Here is a 19217-nt window from a genome sequence, read left to right as displayed (position 1 = left end):
CCACCCTAAGCTCACCAAAATGCGTCAAAAAATCAGCTTGTTTATATATTTTCAATCCTCCTAAAAAGCACAAAAACACTACCACATACAAACGATCACTCAAGCCACGCCGCTCAACGTATTCCCTCACTTTATTGGAATGTTAAAAAATAAAATTATCGTCTGTAAGTGAGGTGCATCCTGCATACCAACATGCGACACGACAGAATAATATCGGCTATCCGAAAAGTTCCGAATATTTGTATGCATGCCCGTCCAATTTCCACCTTAGTTTTTCTGGATTCCTCAAATGTATAACCTAATCGGCACCTCTTGCTGGGAGCATGCGCGGAGACGTGCACGGAGCTGGGACGATCTCGCGGGTGGGCATTTAGCCAGCGGCAAGCGCTGTGAAGGTCGCCGTCGGCTGTCGGGGCAGAGAAAGGTCGGCACGGCAGGGGAGCCCGCCCGCGCGGCATCGCCGCTGCCGCGGCTTATAAGGCCCGGATCTGGAGCTCTCAGCATCAGTCGCTTGCTGCAGCCGACCGAGCACCACAGATCTGAGCACCACAGAGCCATGCAGCTGGTGAGTGGTGTGTGCTGTAGTCGCACCAAACAGCGGCCGTGTACCGGGCGGCCGAACGAGGATTACCAGGCAGACGTGGCACTGGGCAGGCCCCACGACTCTCTGATACCCGCAGTGGCTAACGCATCCCCAGGATAGGGAGCTCCATTATTGTTACAGAAACATGCCCAGTCGAGGACTTGAAAGTTATCTGCTTTTCCAATCACAGACTGGATAACCAGGCAAGTTCGGGAACTTCCAAATGCGTAACAAATGTTTGGGCAATCACGTGATAGTAGACAATAAAGATAAGAGTTCTGTGGATTAAAACGAATTGCCAGAGCAATTACGTATTTGCTAATTAGTAGCCAGAGACTTCTTTTGGTTGAACTCCCAAATCACGCGTTTTTCTTGTCAACATGGTGCACATATATTGCAGGCATTGTCCTAAATAACGCGCTGGCCTTTTCCCTAGCTCGTCTTTGCTACACTGGTGGTTGCGGCTGCGGCTGCGCCGCAAAACTACAACGCTAATGAGTTCGTGACGTCTGGACTGCCCGAGATCCGCATTCTCAGCCAGAGGTTCGATCAGGATCCCAACACTGGAAGCTACGAGTACAGCTACGAACAGGACAACGGACAGGCGGTAAGTTTTTGAGGACTTTATTTCACTCATTTCACATGATGACACTGGATTTCTCATCCGGTGAACTGTTGACACGTTATGACTAAATGCGTTTGATTGGGGAGCAAGTCATCCGTATACATTGCCAGGAATGTACTTGTTAGTCAGGAGGGTAACATAAGTCGCAGCCAAGCCGGGTGCGGTTGGTCTGAGTCTTGCACTTTATACTGTCCATGCTTCTGGGTATGGGGATACGATGACTCATTTTCATGATCGGTGCATAAATCACACTTCACATGAAAAGGTCATCGGTTCTAACTTTATTGTGGCAGTGTCTTTTTCGTTTGTGCGTCGGTTTTGCAGCGCATAGTTCTAGGGATCAGCCTTCACCGATATTAGGCATAGTGTGCATTCTGTCTTTGCAGGTGGCTGAGACAGGTCAGGTGTACCCTGGACCTGAGCCAGAGACCGGCAGCCTCACCCAGCAGGGCAACTACCAGTTCGTGGGCGATGACGGCAACACCTACCAAGTCAGCTACGTGGCCAACGAGGGAGGCTACCAGCCGCAGGGCGCCCACCTGCCGGTGGCGCCCGCCCAGATCCCGGAGTACGAACAGCTGAGGATTGAACACCCCGAGCTGTTCTGGGCAGAGCAGAGGCAATACGTCTAGGAGCATCAGTCGTTTAGGCCGCACTGTGATATCGTCATCAACCCAGATTAACGTTTGTAGGTGGAGCGCACCACCGAGGGGCTCGCTACATTTACTTGAGTTTAATGCCGCCTACGCGAACAAACTCAAGCTTTGCTAAGAAATGAGATGATGAAAGTCATCTACACATCCTTTTCTTACATTCGTGCGGCTCTCTTTCTTGCGGTTGTATTGTACGCCTACAGACACTATTGGTGTCTCCTGAAATGCCGTGAATGAGTACTGTGTGATGTCTTTGTGCGATGCGTGCTAGTTGTTACCAATACACTTACGTAAAGGCGTGACGTGTTGTCATGGCAGCCACGGGCTCGATTTTTAAATTGAAGCGGAAGGGATTACTGTTTGAGCAGAACACTGAAAAGTGAGTGCTTTGTTCCAGCCTGCAAACGTGCTCGCTTGACGTGCTTGCCAGCCAGCTTGACGTGCTGAAGGTTTGATGTGCACAAATATATCAGATGTGGAAGGATGATGGAAGCCGCATTGTTCTAAATAAGCACACTGCATTATGAGTCATAGTACATGACATTTAGTTCAAGGCCGAGTCCGAGTCCTGGTGTTCTGGGCTTGAATCGAGTTTTTTTTTTACTTTATTCGGTCATCATTAAATAGCCCGAGTCCACGGTCAACTGCAGTTATCTTTACAGCTAGTGCTTTGGAGTCTGCGTTCGAAACCTTTGGTGGATATTGTAGCTGTAGCCTAACTGACCTTAGCCTGATTGTAACTCTGCCACCATGGGGCCCCAATAGTTTTCAAGAAGATATGTCGTTCCTTCCACACGTCCATTCCCCTCCTAATTCTTACAACCGAAGACAGTGATTGCCGTACATAGGTGCTTCCCTTTTGCTTTCTGCGCATCATTCCATATGTAGGACGTCAAATGGAAAAAACACAGGGTCAGTTTAATGAGGCGTAAAGACAAGGTGGCATTGATATCAAGATATTGATATCATATTGTGGTTCATAAAATCCTTGTCCTGACGTTAACCCAAACACAATGTTAATTTCAAGGTAAGCAATAAAACAACAGGCTATTTCCATATCCCCTGCACCTGAGTGCTGGTTATTAAAACTCAAGTGCAGGAAATGTGAATGGCTCGACATTTCTTTTCTCGGCCCGGATCATCGCATGGGTCATGGAATTGCAACATTTTAGTAACGTGATTATGACGTTATGAATGCTAAGGTGACATTGAAATACTCTCCCCGCAATAGTCTTCCCATCTTCGCGGGTGTGTAGCTCAGAAACCAGAGGGACTTAGATCTGAAGATCGGCAGGGCTGTGAACTGCATGGAATAATCTTCAAGATGGGTTTCCAATTCGACATGTCATAGGAATGAGGAATACTCCCCTCAAATCAAAAAGAACGAGCACGTGCTCATAATCTTTACAAAGTTTTCCTGGCCGATACTCCTACGTCTTATATCACCTACCTACTTCTGTTCAGCATATAAGTATACACACATAAGGTGGCTGACCTACGGCAGGTCAAAGGCACGCCATGCATTCAGGGAAGACAATTACTTTGGAACCGTTCCCTATGATGCAACGACAGAGTGCTGGATGAAACCATACATCTATGACATACTTTCTTAAGCAACACATCATCTGAGCTAGGAAGCTTTATCGACCTAGGATCAGTTATGAAGATCAGATAATGTCAGAACCTTTTTTTTACTCTAGAGCTTGCTATATTGCATAGGCTGTGGTGCTCATTTAAGTAAAAAAAAATGTTCATCCAATTTGCTTGGCAATCGGCATCGTAACGAATCAAAAATAAACATCTATGGCGCTCAAGTAAAGACATAGGCATCGGGGGGCGGGGAGGGAGACAGTTACTACGCCCCTGTGCTGAACCTTAAGCGCGGCTGCTACAACCAGCTACAGGCTATTCCAGTCAAACAAAAAGCAAACCCTGAAAGTTACTCAACTCACCCTGCAGCTGGTGGGTGAATGAGAAGTCAGGGGTTCTAGCAAACTGAGCTGTCGGGGCGGGCTTTACCGCAATGCTCACTTCAAGCCTAGAAAACGTCAGGCAAGAAATACTTGCTGAGGACCTGTAGCTGTTGCTATTCAATTGCCATGTAATGGTTGTTGTTGGAGACCACTGCCAGCTTACCGTACAAAAGGTGTAAAAAACAGAGTGTCTATTCTTGTTAAGTGTTTGTGCATAAAGCTACCACTATGTACAACCGATAGCCTAGACACCACTGGCATCGCTGGATTCTGTCACTCGAATCAAATGAAAGTAGATGGTCGTCGGTGAAAGATGTACATAAGGGTGTGTCATCAGTAACAAAAGCAGCGGAGACAAAGAAATTGTTTGGCGCAGGAGTCCAAAAGTACACGGCATAGCAAAAGTTCTTCCCAAAAACTTAAATTTGTGAGGCGCGAGTCGATCGAAATGTCCCCTAAAACCGATGCCCGGCGTTGCAGTCACCCTACGCTGAACGACGTGCTCTGTCGCAGGTAACACCAATCCGTTGGTGGCAAGCGGCACAAAATATATTTGCGTATAGAAACGATGCTACCGAGTGCTCGTTAAGCCGTCGTACGAGAATGTCCCGGTATAAGGCCTAACATTCGGTGCAGACATTGCCCGATTGATTGTCTTTTGGCGGAAACTCTATGTGCTGTTGAGTATGAACTCGTAGGAGCATGCTGGTTAGCATTGCTATAGACTTTCACTTATCTGAGACAACTCACGTGATGCAAAAAAACTGTGTATAAACTGTGTATGAATCAAGATATATTGTCTGGTGTACCACTTAATACATACAGCAAGTTCTGCAGCCTGCACCACGGACGTAGAGAGGAGGGCGGAGGGGGGGGGGGAGGCGGTAGGGTGACCCCATGAACATCTTGCTCCTTGCCGAGCCTGTGTATTCGATGCACCAGCCCAAACAGCAACTACCCACAGACTGTAAAACTGAAACACGTGTTGGCAGAGACCGCACGGTGGCAGAAATACCGTCGCAGCTGGGCTCCACATATTGCCGAAGCTCCAGCTCCAGCCGCAGGCGTCCTTGGCAGTGCGGCGCTGCGTCGCACTCCTGGTGTGAACCAGATGGGGCAAAATAGCCAGCGGTGACTGCACTTTGTTCCGCAGCTCGCAGTAACTGAAGTCTCGCAATGGGGACTGTGTGACTGGTCCGTGCCAGGGAATCAGTTCGGTGTACCTCACGGCCTCGAAGTTTACGGCTGAGATGGCGAAATCCCTGGGCTGAAGAAGACCTTTGGTTTGCCGCTCACGAGCGGCGCGACGATCGGAACCACTTGTTCGCGGACCATATGGTTCCTATCCCACACCATGTCTAGCAGCAGCTGTTCCAGACGGACCCAGTACCCGCTACGCTGGAGGACTGGCTGCACCGTGGCCTATCTGAGCTGTCGCAGGTCGCGGAGCAGCGCGATGCTCCGAAACAAGTTGCGTAGGCCAAAGTCGCAGTCGCTGTTTTGCCGGATGGTGAACCATACCGACGCATAGCGACCGACCACGCGCTGGACGAGGCCCTTGAGAACGCTTCTGGAGGTCTTGATAGAGATGTGAGTGAGGAGCAGACAAGCGGTCCCATCTGAAAACAGGAGGGAATATATTGGAACAATACCTTACTAACCGAGCATTAAAAAATACATTTAAGTGGTGCAATACAAATATTATTACGCCTTTTTGGTGAATATAATTATATCGACATCCACAGTCCTTAAATGTGACGGAATACATGTCAACAGATATACTAGTAAGCATGAACCAACCAGCAAAGGATGCGACACACTACGCACGGCGCGAGGTATGATAACAAGTGAATGCTCAACAGTAAGGACATGACATATCAATAGATACTTGGATAGCTTTAAACACTCATTGCTATAAATTCGAAGATAATGCGTTTTCATACTTACCTGAGATGGTTCGATGGTCCGATTCGCCACCGGGCTGCCACGTTTGGGACCGAGCTGTTTGGAACGCCGGAGGCCAGAAGGTACAGCAGGTGCTGTTTGGTGCTCATCTGCTGAATCAGGTCGACCGGCAGGTTTGCCAGGTGTACCAACCTAGGCTTTAATGCCACAACGTCCCTTCCCCAGATCTCTCCGGCACAGGCCGCGCCTTCCAAGCTCAGCAGCAGATGGAGGAGGTTCAGCTCGTTGCCATGCAGCTGTCAGATTAACCTGTGTACGGGTGATTCGGTGGCCAGCTCAAACAGTCGGAACACGCCGCCTATTGTTTCGGATTTGACGGCCGTGCCATCGCAGCCGAGCACATTGATGTGACCGTCGCACTGCGGGCTCACTGAGTGTAGCCCGTTGAACAAGTGCAGGGCGCGGCCGAAGTCGGACGTAAAATGAGTCACGTAGCGACTGCCTAGCTCAGTGATTACAACCACGTGTTTTTCGACGGCATTCGTCTGGCTCCGTGTGGCTCATGTAGCTCCTACCTTCGCAGCCGTCGGAGTAGAGGATGTCAAACCTGACTCGTGGGTTTCTTCACTCCTTTCTCATTCTGTCTCTTGCACAGCAGATATTCTTAGGTTCTGCGATATTTGATTTCAAGTAGCCAGCCCGTCTCTGCTGTCTTGTTGAAAGGCGTCGATAATAACAGCAGCGGCCCGGTTCGAGCGACCGTAGCTGTCAACCGCCAGAGCGGTGCTAGTCAGATCGTTAGCGTTATAATGTACAGTGACAGTGGTCTCAACCGGAACAAACAATCGGCGTCGTCGCCACCTTCTACCATGTACGGAATCGTGTAAGAGTCCGTGCCCTCGGCTGAGTCGTCAGCGCTGGAACCACTTAGTGCCGGAGAGGGCTCGGGGTCAGCACTAGCCGCCAGCGCTGGCTCAGCAGGTGGCGCGGGCTCAGCAGTTGGCAGGGAAGGCGACTCAGGTTCAGCAGCAGACACCGCCTCACTGGCGGCCGAGCCACGACGCCCCTGAAGCTGTTTGGCCATCCTCCGCACCTCGCGAGCCTCCCTTGTCGCAATCGTGCCCCGGTCATATGACCATAGGGTAAGCTTCCGTTGCCTGTACTGTCCTTCATGGCAGCTTCCTCTTGATACACTATGTAGACATTCGGGCATGGAAAGCTGCACTGAGGCTTACACTTTCATTTCACGGCATCAAGAACCTTATTGAATTTGCGAAGGCGGCTGTGCTGTGTCACTCTCTTTTTTGTTCCATTTCTTTCTGAACGCTCTGTTGGAATGATATCAACCCTTCTCGATCAATTTTGTCACGTATTTTAGATCGTGAACAGGGATCGCTCCACAGGTCTATAGCACCCTGATATCTGCCATCGTGGTCTTGAAGATGGTGTTAATAAGATTCCTCTCCGATTCACTCAGCCACCTGATGTAGCTCAAGGTTTTCCCGTAGTCGGCAGTTGGTGGTGGGACAGAAGAGCGGGGTGGCCTACCACAAAATGTGATCGGCACTTCTACCTGGACGAAGGCGCGGAGTCATTCGCGGAGCTCGAACGACCTGGCGGGTGGCCAGTTAGCCGGCAATAAGTACTGACAAGGTCACCGTCGGCTGGCGGGGCAGTGATAGGTCGGCACGATGGGGTAGCCCGCCGGCGCAGCCGCGCCGCTACCGCCGCTTATAAGGCCCGGAGCTGGAGCTCTCAGCATCAGTCGCTTGCTGCAGCCGTCCCAGCACCACAGATCTGAGCACCACAAAGCCATGCAGCTGGTGAGTGGTGTATGCTGTAGTCGCCTGAACAGCGGCCATGCACCGGGCGGCCGAACTAGGGGATAAACAGACAAATGCGGTATGGGGCTCGTCCCATGCAAAGCTGCCGCTCGTAGTGTTTAATGCATCTACAGGCTAGGATCTTGAATGACCGCTACAATAGCACGCACAGCCAATGACTTTCAGTTGAGTGGTTCTTTTCAATAATTGACTGCGTATTCCTGGCAACGTTTGGAAAATTCCAAAGGTGTAATAAAATTTGTGCAGTCTTATGCTGATAGCCAACGAAAAGGCAGTTTTTGTAGCTTAAAAAGGGTAGCAGCCATGGAGCTTTTGTTCATAAGGAAGGAAAAAGTTCCTATGATTGTTCACTGAATGATGTTTTTTTCTTGTCCAAATGGTGCATATATATTGCAAGCACTGCCCTAGCTGACGCGCTGACCTTCTCCCTAGTTCGTCTTTGCTACACTGGTGGCTGCGGTTACGGCTGCTCCGCAAGATTACAACGCTAATCAGTTTGTGAGGTCTGGACTGCCCGAGATCCGCATTCTCAGCCAGAGGTTCGATCAGGATCCCAACACTGGAAACTACGAGTACAGCTACGAGCAGGACAACGGACAGGCGGTACGTTTTTGAGCAGTTCATCCCCTCTCATTACGCGTTATGCCTTGTGAGTTGCTCATCTGGTGAACTGCTCATCTTCATGACTAAATGTCTTTGCTTAACGTAGCGAGTCATCTGCATACATTGCAGGATTGTATTTGATAGTCAGCAGTGTAACGTTAAGTCGCAACCCAGGCGGGTTTGGATGGTCTGAATCTTGCAATTTAGGCAGCGGATACTTAAAAGTGAGAGGATAGGAAGGCTGGCTATGTGAATGGACGATTAAAGCCCACTTCGCATGGAAGGGAACGGGTTCTGCCTTCAATGCCGAAGCTGCCTTCCAGCTTATGCGTTAGTAATGCAACGCATAGTCTTGGAGGTCAGAATTCAGTGATAGCACACATGTGCATGCTTCCTTTGCAGGCGGCTGAGACAGGTCAGGTATACCCTGGACCTGTGCCAGAGACCGGCAGCATCACCCAGCAGGGCAACTATCAGTTCGTGGGCGATGACGGCAACACCTACCAAGTCAGCTACGTGGCCAACGAGGGAGGCTACCAGCCGCAGGGCGCCCACCTGCCGGTGGCGCCCGCCCAGATCCCGGAGTACGAACAGCTGAGGATTGAACACCCCGAGCTGTTCTGGGCAGAGCAGAGGCAATACGCCTAGGAGTATCAGTCATTCAGGCTCTCTGATACTAACATCAAACCAAGTTAACGTTTGTAGGTGGAGTGCATCACGGAGAGGCTCGCTACATTCGAATGCGTTTAATGCCGACTACGCGAACAAACTTCAGGTTTGCTAAGACATGAGATGATGGAAGTTCTATACACAACCTTGGTGTACCTGTTCATGTTCTTTGATTTCACTGGATATGGTATTTCATGCGGTGAATGAAACTCTTACAAGCCGTCCCTTATATGTGTGTTCGTGCTGTGCGCCTACGAATATACCGTTCTTGTTCTGCTTAAATATCTGGTATAAGTACCGCGCAATAACTTTGGCCGACGTATGCTAGTCTTTATCAATAAACGTACGTCAGGTTGTTGCATGTTTTCATAGCAGTCGTGGGCTCGTTATGTATATCGCAGCATAGGAACTGTTTCTTGGAACAAACCATTTCGAAGGCAATTTTTGCTCCGGCTTCCAAATAGCATGTTCTGGTTGGTTCGAGTTGAGAGTAGGTCGTGCGCCAATGGCGCAGCCAAGAGATCGAAGGTGCATAATCAACTCTGCATAATTCCCGACGATGTGCATTGCAGACACGCGTCTGAGTGCAAGTATTTCGAGCCAAGTCCGAGGTCAAGCCCAGGCACTCTGAGTTTTAATCGAATTTCTGACTTCTTTCTGCAACATTATCCGGGCCGAGTCCGAAGTAAAATGCAGTCCTTTTTCACGACTTATGAGTCTGAGTCTGCGTCTGACTCGTTAAAGACTCAGTCCGCTTCCGAGTTTGGTTTTGAGTCTTAAGGTTTCATCCCGGGTCCATCAGTTCCAAAGATAGTTTTCCACATCATAATTCTGGAAGTGGACATTGCAGATGATGAAAATTGTAACGGGATGGCTATACTTGACCTAACTGACCTCGTTTTAAGCCAACTCGCTGTTAGAATGGAGCTCCGATAGAAGCCAAAAACATTTGCGATCCCTGCACGCACACACACGCACGCACGCGCGCACACACACACACACACACACACACACACGCACACACGCACGCACGCATGCACGCACGCACACACACACACACACGCACACACACACACATACACACACACACATGCACATGCACACACACACACACACACCACACACACACACACACACACACACACACACACACACACACACACACACACACACACGTCTCCTTTCTATTACACCCGAAAATACCTACCACACCCGAATGTAGTGAAGACCGAACATTTGTCCTTCCCTTCCGCAATCCAGCCCATCATTTCACCTGCAAGACGTCAAACGGGAAAGAGGGCAGTTGAATGGGGCTTGGGACAGTGCGGCATTGATATCAAGAGTGTGCCCATCGTCAATGATGTGGTTCATACAATTCTTAACATAGCGTTAGGGGAACCAAAATCGCGCTTTCCAGGTGAGCAATAGAAAAAATCATCCATATGTACGTGCCGCATTGGACATTGCATTTCATTGAATGGATACCCTTTAACGAATAGCAAATTCCCTGAATCGGAGTACTGATTACATGTGTTATGATTTCTGAGTACCAGTTAGAGGCGACGAGCAATCAAAGAACGAGCACGTGCTTGTAAAATTGAGGAAGTTTTACTAACCGATACTACTACATCTTTACCTTTTCAACACTATTTAGCCCCAAACAAACCGATGAAATCCAACTGAAATCGGGGAGCCGTGAAGAGAACGACCACAGAGGACATTCCCACGGTCCCTGAGCAAATAAGCTTATATACTGAAACATTTCAGAGCAATCTTACACAAATTTACAGGATGCTACAAAAGTTGGCATTTGTCTTTCCGTGAGCTAAATTTTGGCTCCGTGCCTGGCCGAAATCAACTGCCATTGTTGAAGGACTCTAACTGGCTGGCGGCAGGAAGGGGGGGGGATCTCTAGTTTGGCACACCGAAATTTAAAAACATGTCCTCAATAACGCACGTCGAAAGGGAAACGTGGAATTTAAATATACTCCGTGATGCTGGATGTTTGTTGGGTTTGAACGACATGTTACATAAAATACATCGAAATGGCGATTTAGAGCATTGCGGAAGGCACATTAACTGTTGTGAAGTGGCAGGACATTGTTGGAATTTAGGTCCGCAAATGGTGTAGGATGCGGGCGTACCGTTTTAGGGTTAAAAGGGTTAATCAGCGTCAAGAACTTAGGCATGATGACAATGGACAAATCTCAAGTTGTTGCGTCTTATTTTTTAGTCATGCTAAAAAGTGATGACTTTGTTTGCTCTTTTTCACAACGTCGGTAAAATTCAAGGCAAATGTCGGTCTTTTGCCGCTAAGATATCAAGTCAATATATTTTGTTCAAGTTTGACCCCTGTCTCCTTTTCTATTGCTCATTGCTTGATGCATGCAAGATCTGTTATAATAAAGGATTGATTGTGGTAGCGTAGGAACAATAAAATGGCAGACGCTTGGTATCTAAGACTTTAAGAACTTGCCTCTGCTCCAGTATTGCGGAGTAACATTTCTGTGAACTTCTGAAAACGAATGGAAGTCGTGCCACTGTGTAATGTACGTCGCGCAAGCGGCAAAAAATAATAATAAAAACGTGACCATGCTTCATGTTGGTGTAGCTGTTAGTAACAACGGCCGAAGTTCAACATCTATCTGATGATGCGTTGCTAGCATCCATTTAATTGCTGGAAGCATTTGACAGCCTGTGCAAATACGACTACAGCACGTAACTTGTTTAGCATAGCTTATGTAAGCAATCAGCCCCTCCCCTCACTGGCCCCGAATCTGCCCCTTGCGGTTAAAATTAATTACTTACATTATTCAGTTTGACCAGTTTGAAATAACACTATAGTACACTCCACTGCAAGATCTGCATATTGTCAAATAGTCACTCATGCGCGCATTTGTGTCTGACGATGGAATGCGGAACCGGATAGGCGACAGTTGATGAGCCATCACACGCCATGTGAGCAATGGTTGTCCACTCATCATCGTCTTACCAAAAGCCTGCTGCACTCCACACCCTGATGTGTCTGCTCAGTCTGCAATTATGACGTCACATCACGCCAAACAACAGCTGCTTCGGTTGCCACAGCTCGGAGAGCGGCTGCAAGTCACACACGCTGACGGCGCTTCGCCAGCCATCGTTGCACCCGCTGCCTGCGCTGGTAGTAGAGGTGCCGATTTCTAGAAGGTCGCGTCCAAAGTCCATGGTTGAACCAACAAAAATCCAATCGTTGCAAGACACCAACCTACTGCGGGTACCCGTTCAGGTCCTGAAGTAGAAGCAGCTAAAGAAAGACCACCCTAAGCCCATCAAAATACGTCCAAACATCAGTTTCTTCATAGGAGCTTGTAACGAGTAGACATGCATGTAGCCTAACTGACCTCAGCCTGATGTTAACTCTACCACCATGGGGCTCCCACAGTAGTCAAGCAGATGTGTCATTCCTACCACACGTCCATTCCCCTCCTAATTTCTTCACCTGAAGACAGCGATTGCCGTACATAGGTGCTTCCCTTTTGCTTTCTGCGCGTTATTCCACCGGTAGGACGTCAAATGGAAAAACACAGGGTCAGTTTAATGGAGCGTAAAGCGTTGACCCAAACACAACATTAATTTCAAGGTAGGCAATGAAACAACAGGCTATTTCCATATTTCCTGCACCTGAGTTCTGGTTATCAAAACTTAAGTGCACGAATGTGAAGGGCTCGACAATTCTTTTCTCGGCCCGGATCATCGCATGGGTCATGGAATTGCAACATTTTAGTAACGTGATTATGACGTTATGAATGCCAAGGTGACATTGTACTCTCCCCGCAATAGTCTTCCCATCTTCGCGGGCGCGTAGCCCAGAAACTAGAGGGATTTGGCTCTGAAGAAGGGCTGGGCTGTGAACTGCATCGAATGATCTTCAAGATGCCTATTTCGATTCGGAATGTCATGGAAATGAGGAAAACTCCCCTCGAATCAGAGTACGAGCGCGTGCTCATAATCTTTACAAAGTTTTTCTGGCCGATACTCCTACGTCTTATATCACCTACCTACTACTGTTCGGCATATAAGTATCCACACATAAGGTGGTCGACCTACGGCAGGTCAAAGGCAGGTCATGCATTTGTTATCACCATTTCATAACTTTATTGCCGATGTCGTCGTCAAGCTCATACGTTATGCAGCGCATAGTTCCAGAAATTAGCCAGTCATCCATTCAGAACTTCGACGTGCCATGAAAACATTTTTGAATGCCTCTTCAAATGGCCTCTAATGTGAAAAACCAAACCTGTTCCAAGCGAACGGCTACTCCAAGCAACTTAGACGTCGCCTTCACCGACAAGTCACATAATATCGACTGGAAAAACAACGCCGAGACAAACGACAGCAGCGGGAACATCATCATCATCAACAGCAACATCGTCAACATAAGCAGGCACACCATCGACACTAATGAGATAAAGACCTGAACGACTATGATACGTTACCATATTTGGGTAAAGCTGTGTGCAATGATAGTCATTTTTGAAATGTGCAAGATAAAATAAGTTGCCAAAAAATTTAGCCTTCATGTTATTTCAGCATGACAAAACCAAAATACTTTGAAACACAATCTAATCCGGTCGGCTTTCTCACCACGTCATTGTCCATCCGGCAACCGAACTTGCAATGCGTGTATGCCTGGTTTACAAGGTAAATGTTTGACATCTGGTGTTGTGTATATAAGAAAACATGTTTGAGATTTGAGGGTGCGTGTGAAAGTTTACCTTATGCTGGGAAATCAAAAGACCCCTTCAGCTACGGTTTAACGAGCAGGCCATAGACACAAAAACAAAGAGACAAATTAAAACTCCTGAGACTCCCATTGGCAAACATTTTCTTCTTGCACACCAGAACTATCAGATGTGGCGTGATGAGAACCCCATACTGTAAGAATTTTGCAAAAACCAAACACCACCCGCATCGCAAAATGAGTCAATGAATCCACATACTCATGATGAAACTCTTTCTTAATAGAAAAATACCATCCTGGAGAAAAATGCAGTCGTTGCCTCTACACAACTAGTGGCGGATATTACCACGTCTTATACTTCTACGTGAACTCCATGCATGCTCTGACATGTCTGGCGCTCGATAGGAATTCAACAAGACAAAGGCACCCGCAAAATCGTATCGCATCGCCATCGGGAAATCCCAATTTTAACTTTTTCATATATAAAGTCTGTCTCCGAGCCTTGATTTTGATGTCTTCAAGCTGAATACGATTCCGAAGCCAAGGTCTATCGAATTGATTATTTTGAGCTAGATTCATTAGATTCGTTGGTCATTAAATTCTTTAGACGGTTCGTCCTATCTCTGACATTGCCCATCCACGGACGTTATCATTGCTTTCTTAATGTGGTGGAGCCGAAACTCAGTCAGCACTATCGTAAGCAATCAAAAGTAAACACTATGGCGCTCAAGTAAAGAACATGGGCATCGGGGGATGGGGGGGGGGGGGGCTAGCAGTTACTACGCCCCTGTGCCGAACTTCTAGCGCGGCTGCTACCACCGTCCACAGGCTATCCTACAAAAAGCAAGCCGCGAAAGCCACTTGAACTCACCCTGCAACTGGTGGGTGAATGAAAAGTCAGGCGATCTAGGAAAATGAGCTGTTGGGACGGGCTCCGTCACTTGAATCGAATAAAAAGAAAGTAGATGGTCGTCGGTGAGAGACGTACAGCGTACATCTCAAGATGTACATTGTGCATCATGCATACCAATTTGCAACACGAAAGAATGACACCGTCTGTCCAAAAATACCCCAGAGATTTCTGCCCCTGTTTCTGGAATGTCCAATTTGGACTTATGAAATTTCCAAACTTGACAAAATTTGTAATTAAATCGGTACTATGACCTGGACGGAGGTGCAGGCATTCGCGGAGCTCTGACGATCTCGCGGGTGGGCAATTAGGCGGCAACAAGTACTGACAAGGTCACCGTCGGCTGGCGGGGCAGGTAGCGGTCGGCACGGCGGGGTAGCCCGCCCGCGCGGCCTCGCCGCTGCCGTCGCTTATAAGGCCCGGAGCTGGAGCTCTCGGCATCAGTCGCTTGCTGCAGCCGTCCCAGCACCACAGATCTGAGCACCACAGAGCCATGCAGCTGGTGAGTGGTGTATGCTGTAGTGGCCCGAACAGCAGCCATGTACCGGGCGGCTGAACAAGAAGATAAACAGGCAAATGCGGTATGGGGCTCGTCCCATGCAAAGCTGCTGCTCGTAGTGTTTAATGCATCTACAGGCTAGGGCATTGAATAATTGCTACAATAACATGCATAGCCAAGGACTTTCAGTTGAGTGGTTCTTTTCAATAATTGACTGCGTGTTCCTGGCAACGTTTGGAAAATTCCAAAGGTGTAATAATATTTGTGCAGTCCTATGCTGATAGCCCATGAGAAGGCAGCTTTTGTAGCAGCAGCAAAAAAGGGCAGCAGCCATGAAGCCTTTGCTGATAGGTAGGGATAAATTTCCTTTGAGTGTTCACTAAATGATCCTTTTTTCTTGTCAAAATGGTGCACATATATCGCAAGCACTGCCCCAGCTGACGCGCTGGCCTTCTCCCTAGTTCGTCTTTGCTACACTGGTGGTTGCAGCTGCGGCTGCTCCGCAAAACTACAATGCTAATCAGTTTGTGAAATCTGGGCTGCCCGAGATCCGTATTCTCAGCCAGAGGTTCGATCAGGACCCCAACACTGGAAGCTACGAGTACAGCTACGAGCAGGACAACGGACAGGCGGTAAGTTTATGAACAGTTTTTTCCTCCTCATTATACGTTATGCCTTGTGGACTACTACTCTGGCGAACTGTTCATCTTCATGACTACATGTCTGCGATTAACGTAGCGAGTCATCTGCACACATTGCAGGATTGTATTTGATAGTCAGCAGTGTAACGTTAAGTCGCAACCAAGGCGGTTTTGGATAGTCTGAATCTTGCAATTTAGGCAGCGGATTCTTACGAGTGAGAGGATACGAAGGCCGACTAAGCGAATGGGCGATTAAAGCCCACTTCACATGCAAAGGGAATGCGTTCTTCCTTCAATGCCGAAGCTGTCTTCCAGCTTATGCGGTAGTAATGCAGCGCATAGTCTCAGCCTTTAGTGATAACACATATCATATGCATGCTTCCTTTGCAGGCGGCCGAGACAGCCGACAGGCGGCCGTGGGCAAGGATTTTGCAGGTAATGCAACACATAGTCTTGGAGGTCAGAATTCAGTGATAACACACATGTGCATGCTTCCTTTGCAGGCGGCTGAGACAGGTCAGGTATACCCTGGACCTGAGCCAGAGACCGGCAGCATCACCCAGCAGGGCAACTACCAGTTCGTGGGCAATGACGGCAGCACCTACCAAGTCAGCTACGTGGCCGACGAGGGAGGCTACCAGCCGCAGGGCGCCCACCTGCCGGTGGCGCCCGCCCAGATCCCGGAGTACGAGCAGCTGAGGATTGAACACCCCGAGCTGTTCTGGGCAGAGAAGAGGCAGTACGCCTAGGATCATCGCTTGTTCAGACCCTCTGATAGTAACATCAACCCAAGTTAACATTTGTAGGTGGAGTGCAGCACGGAGGGGCTCGCTACATTCAAATGCGTTTAATGCCGAGTACGCGAACAAACTTCAGGTTTGCTGAGACATGTGATGCTGCAAGTTTTGCACACAACCTTGGTGTACCTTTTCATGTTCTTTGATTTCAGTGGATATGCTATTTCACGCGGTGAAACGCTTACAAGCCGTCTATTATCTGTGCGGTCGTTCTGTGTGCTTTCAAATACCGTTGCTGTTCTGCCTAAATGTCTGGTGTAAGTACCGTGTAATGACTTTGGCCGATGTATGCTAGTCTTTATCAATAAACTTACGTCAAAGCGTGGTATGTTTTCATAGCAAGACTCCTTCTTGGAGCAAACCATCTCAAAGTAAATGTTTGCTCTGGCTTTCAAATAGCATATTGTATCGAGTTGAGACTTGGTCGTGCACGAATGGCGCAGCCAAGAGATCGAATGTGCATAATCAACTTAACGAAGTAAGTTGATTATTATTATCATTCCCAACGATTGTTCCCACCGAAGCACATTCCAGACATGTGTCTGAGTGTAAGTATTTCAGGCCAAGTTCGACGTCAAGTCAAGGCGCTTTGAGTCTTAATCGAATATCGGACTCCTTTTTGCAACATTAACCAGTTCGAGTGCGAGGCAAAATGCAGTCAATTTTTACGGCTTATGAGTCTGAGTCTGCGTCCGACTCGTTAGAGACTCACTCCGCTTCCTGGTTCGGTTTTGAATCTTGAGGTTTTAACCCGGGTCCATCAGTTTCAAAGACTGTTCCACATCATAATGCTGGAGGTGGACATTGCAAATGTTGAAAATTGTAGCAGAATGGCTATGCTTGGTCTCACTGACCTTGTTTTAAGTCAAACTCACTGTCAAAATGGAGCTTCGATAGAAGCCAAGAACGTTTGCGATCCCTCCACACACGCACGCACGCACGTACGCATGCATGTAAACACGCATACACGTACGCACTCATGTAAACACGCATACACGTACGCATGCACGCAAGCACACACACACACACACACACACACACACACACACACACACACACACACACACACACACACACACACACACACACACACACACACACACACACACACACACGTCTTCTTTCTGTTACACCCGAAAATATTTATTGCACCTGAATATAGTGAAGGCCGAACATTTGTCTTTCCCTTCGGCTCTCTGCCCATCATTTCACCTGCAAGACGTCAAACGGGGAAAAAGGGCAGTTAAATGGGGCTTAAAGACAGTGTGGCATTGATATCAAGAGCATGGTCAGTTTCAATGATGTGGTCCATACAATTCTTAACCTAGCGTTAGGCGAACCAAAATTGCTCTTTCCAGGTGAGCAATATAAAAATCACCTACATGTGCCTGCTGTATTGGACTTTGCATTTCATCGAGTGGAAACCCTTTGATGGCAAATTCCCTGCATCTAAGTACTAATTATAAATGTCCTGATTCCTAGGTACCAGCTAAAGGCAACGGGCAATCGAAGAACGAGCACGCGCTTATAACCTTTAGGAAGTTTTACTGATCGATTCTACTACATCTTCACCTTTTCAACACTATTCAGCCTCAAAAAACGATGAAACCCAACTAAAATTAGAGACGCCGTAAAGACAAGGACCACGGAGGACTTTCCCACAGCTCCTCAACAAATAGGCTTATATACTGGACGATTTCATAGCAATCTTACACAAATTTACAGGATGTTGTAAAATATTAACATTTGTCTTCTCCTGTGCTAAATTTTGGTTCCGTGCCCGGCCGAAATCAGCTGTTGTCGTTGACGGGCTCCAACTGCCTGGCAGGGGGGGGGGGGGGGAACTCTGGTTTAGCACACCGAAATTTAAAAGCATGTTCTCAGTGGCGTACTCAAAAAGGGAGACGTTGGTTTGAAATATGCTTCGTGATGCTCGGTGTTTGGTGGATTTAAATGGTATGTCACATAAAAGACATCGAAATGGCGATTTAGAGCATTGCGCAAAGCAACTTGACTGTTGTAAAGTGGCAGGATGTTGTTTGATTTAGGTCCGCACATGGTGCGGGACGCAGGGGTAACGTTTTGGGGTTAAAGTGATTAATTAGCGTCAAGAACTTGATGACAATGGACCAAACTCAAGTTGTTGCGTGCTATTTTTTTCAGTCATACTAAAAAGCGATGGCCTTTGATTGTTATTTTTCACAACGTCGGTAAAATTGAAGGCACGTGTCGATTTTTGGCCACTCAAGATATCAAATAAAAATATTTTGTTCAGGTTTGACACCTGACTCCTCTTCTATTACTCAATGCTTGATGCATGCAAGATCTGTTCTAAAAAAGGTTTGATTGTGGTAGCATAGGAACAAAAACGGCAGAAGCTTGGTATCCAAGACTTAAACAATTTGATTCTCCTCCCGTATTGCGGAGGAACACTTTTGTGCATCCCTGAAAACCGATCAAAAATCGTGACACTGTGTGATGTACATCATGCAAGTGGCAAAAAATAAAAACAACGTGACCATGCTTCATGTTGGTGTAACCGTTAGTAACAACGGCTGACGTTCACCTCTATCTAATGATGTGTTGCCAGCATGCATTAAATTGCTGGGAGCATTTCACAACCTGTGCAAACACGACTAAACCACGTGACTTGTTAAGCACAGCATATGTAAAGCACTCAACCGCTCCCCGCACTGGCCCTGGATCTGCCCCTGACGGGTAAAACTGATTGCTTACATTAATCAATTTGATCAGTTTGGAATCACACTATAGTACACTTCAGTGCAAGATCTCCT

General features: G+C 47.7%; 1 protein-coding gene across 1 annotated transcript in view; it reads left to right on the top strand.

Moving 5' to 3' along the window:
• The first annotated feature begins 7516 nt into the window (after window positions 1–7516).
• The window catches only part of LOC119111168 (larval cuticle protein 65Ag1-like), a 46609-nt gene continuing 34908 nt past the window's right edge, over window positions 7517–19217 (top strand). Inside the window, exon 1 of the mRNA XM_037234994.1 lies at window positions 7517–7562. Coding sequence (XP_037090889.1) covers window positions 7554–7562 — 9 coding nt within the window. The 5' untranslated portion in view covers window positions 7517–7553. The remainder of the gene's footprint in view (window positions 7563–19217) is intronic.

This window comes from Pollicipes pollicipes, unplaced genomic scaffold, assembly GCF_011947565.3.
Source record: "Pollicipes pollicipes isolate AB1234 unplaced genomic scaffold, Ppol_2.1 Scaffold_7261;HRSCAF=8764_pilon_pilon_pilon, whole genome shotgun sequence".
Lineage (NCBI taxonomy): Eukaryota > Metazoa > Arthropoda > Thecostraca > Pollicipedomorpha > Pollicipedidae > Pollicipes > Pollicipes pollicipes.
Note: the sequence above shows the minus strand (reverse complement) of the source record. Positions and strands in the feature narration are given on the sequence as shown.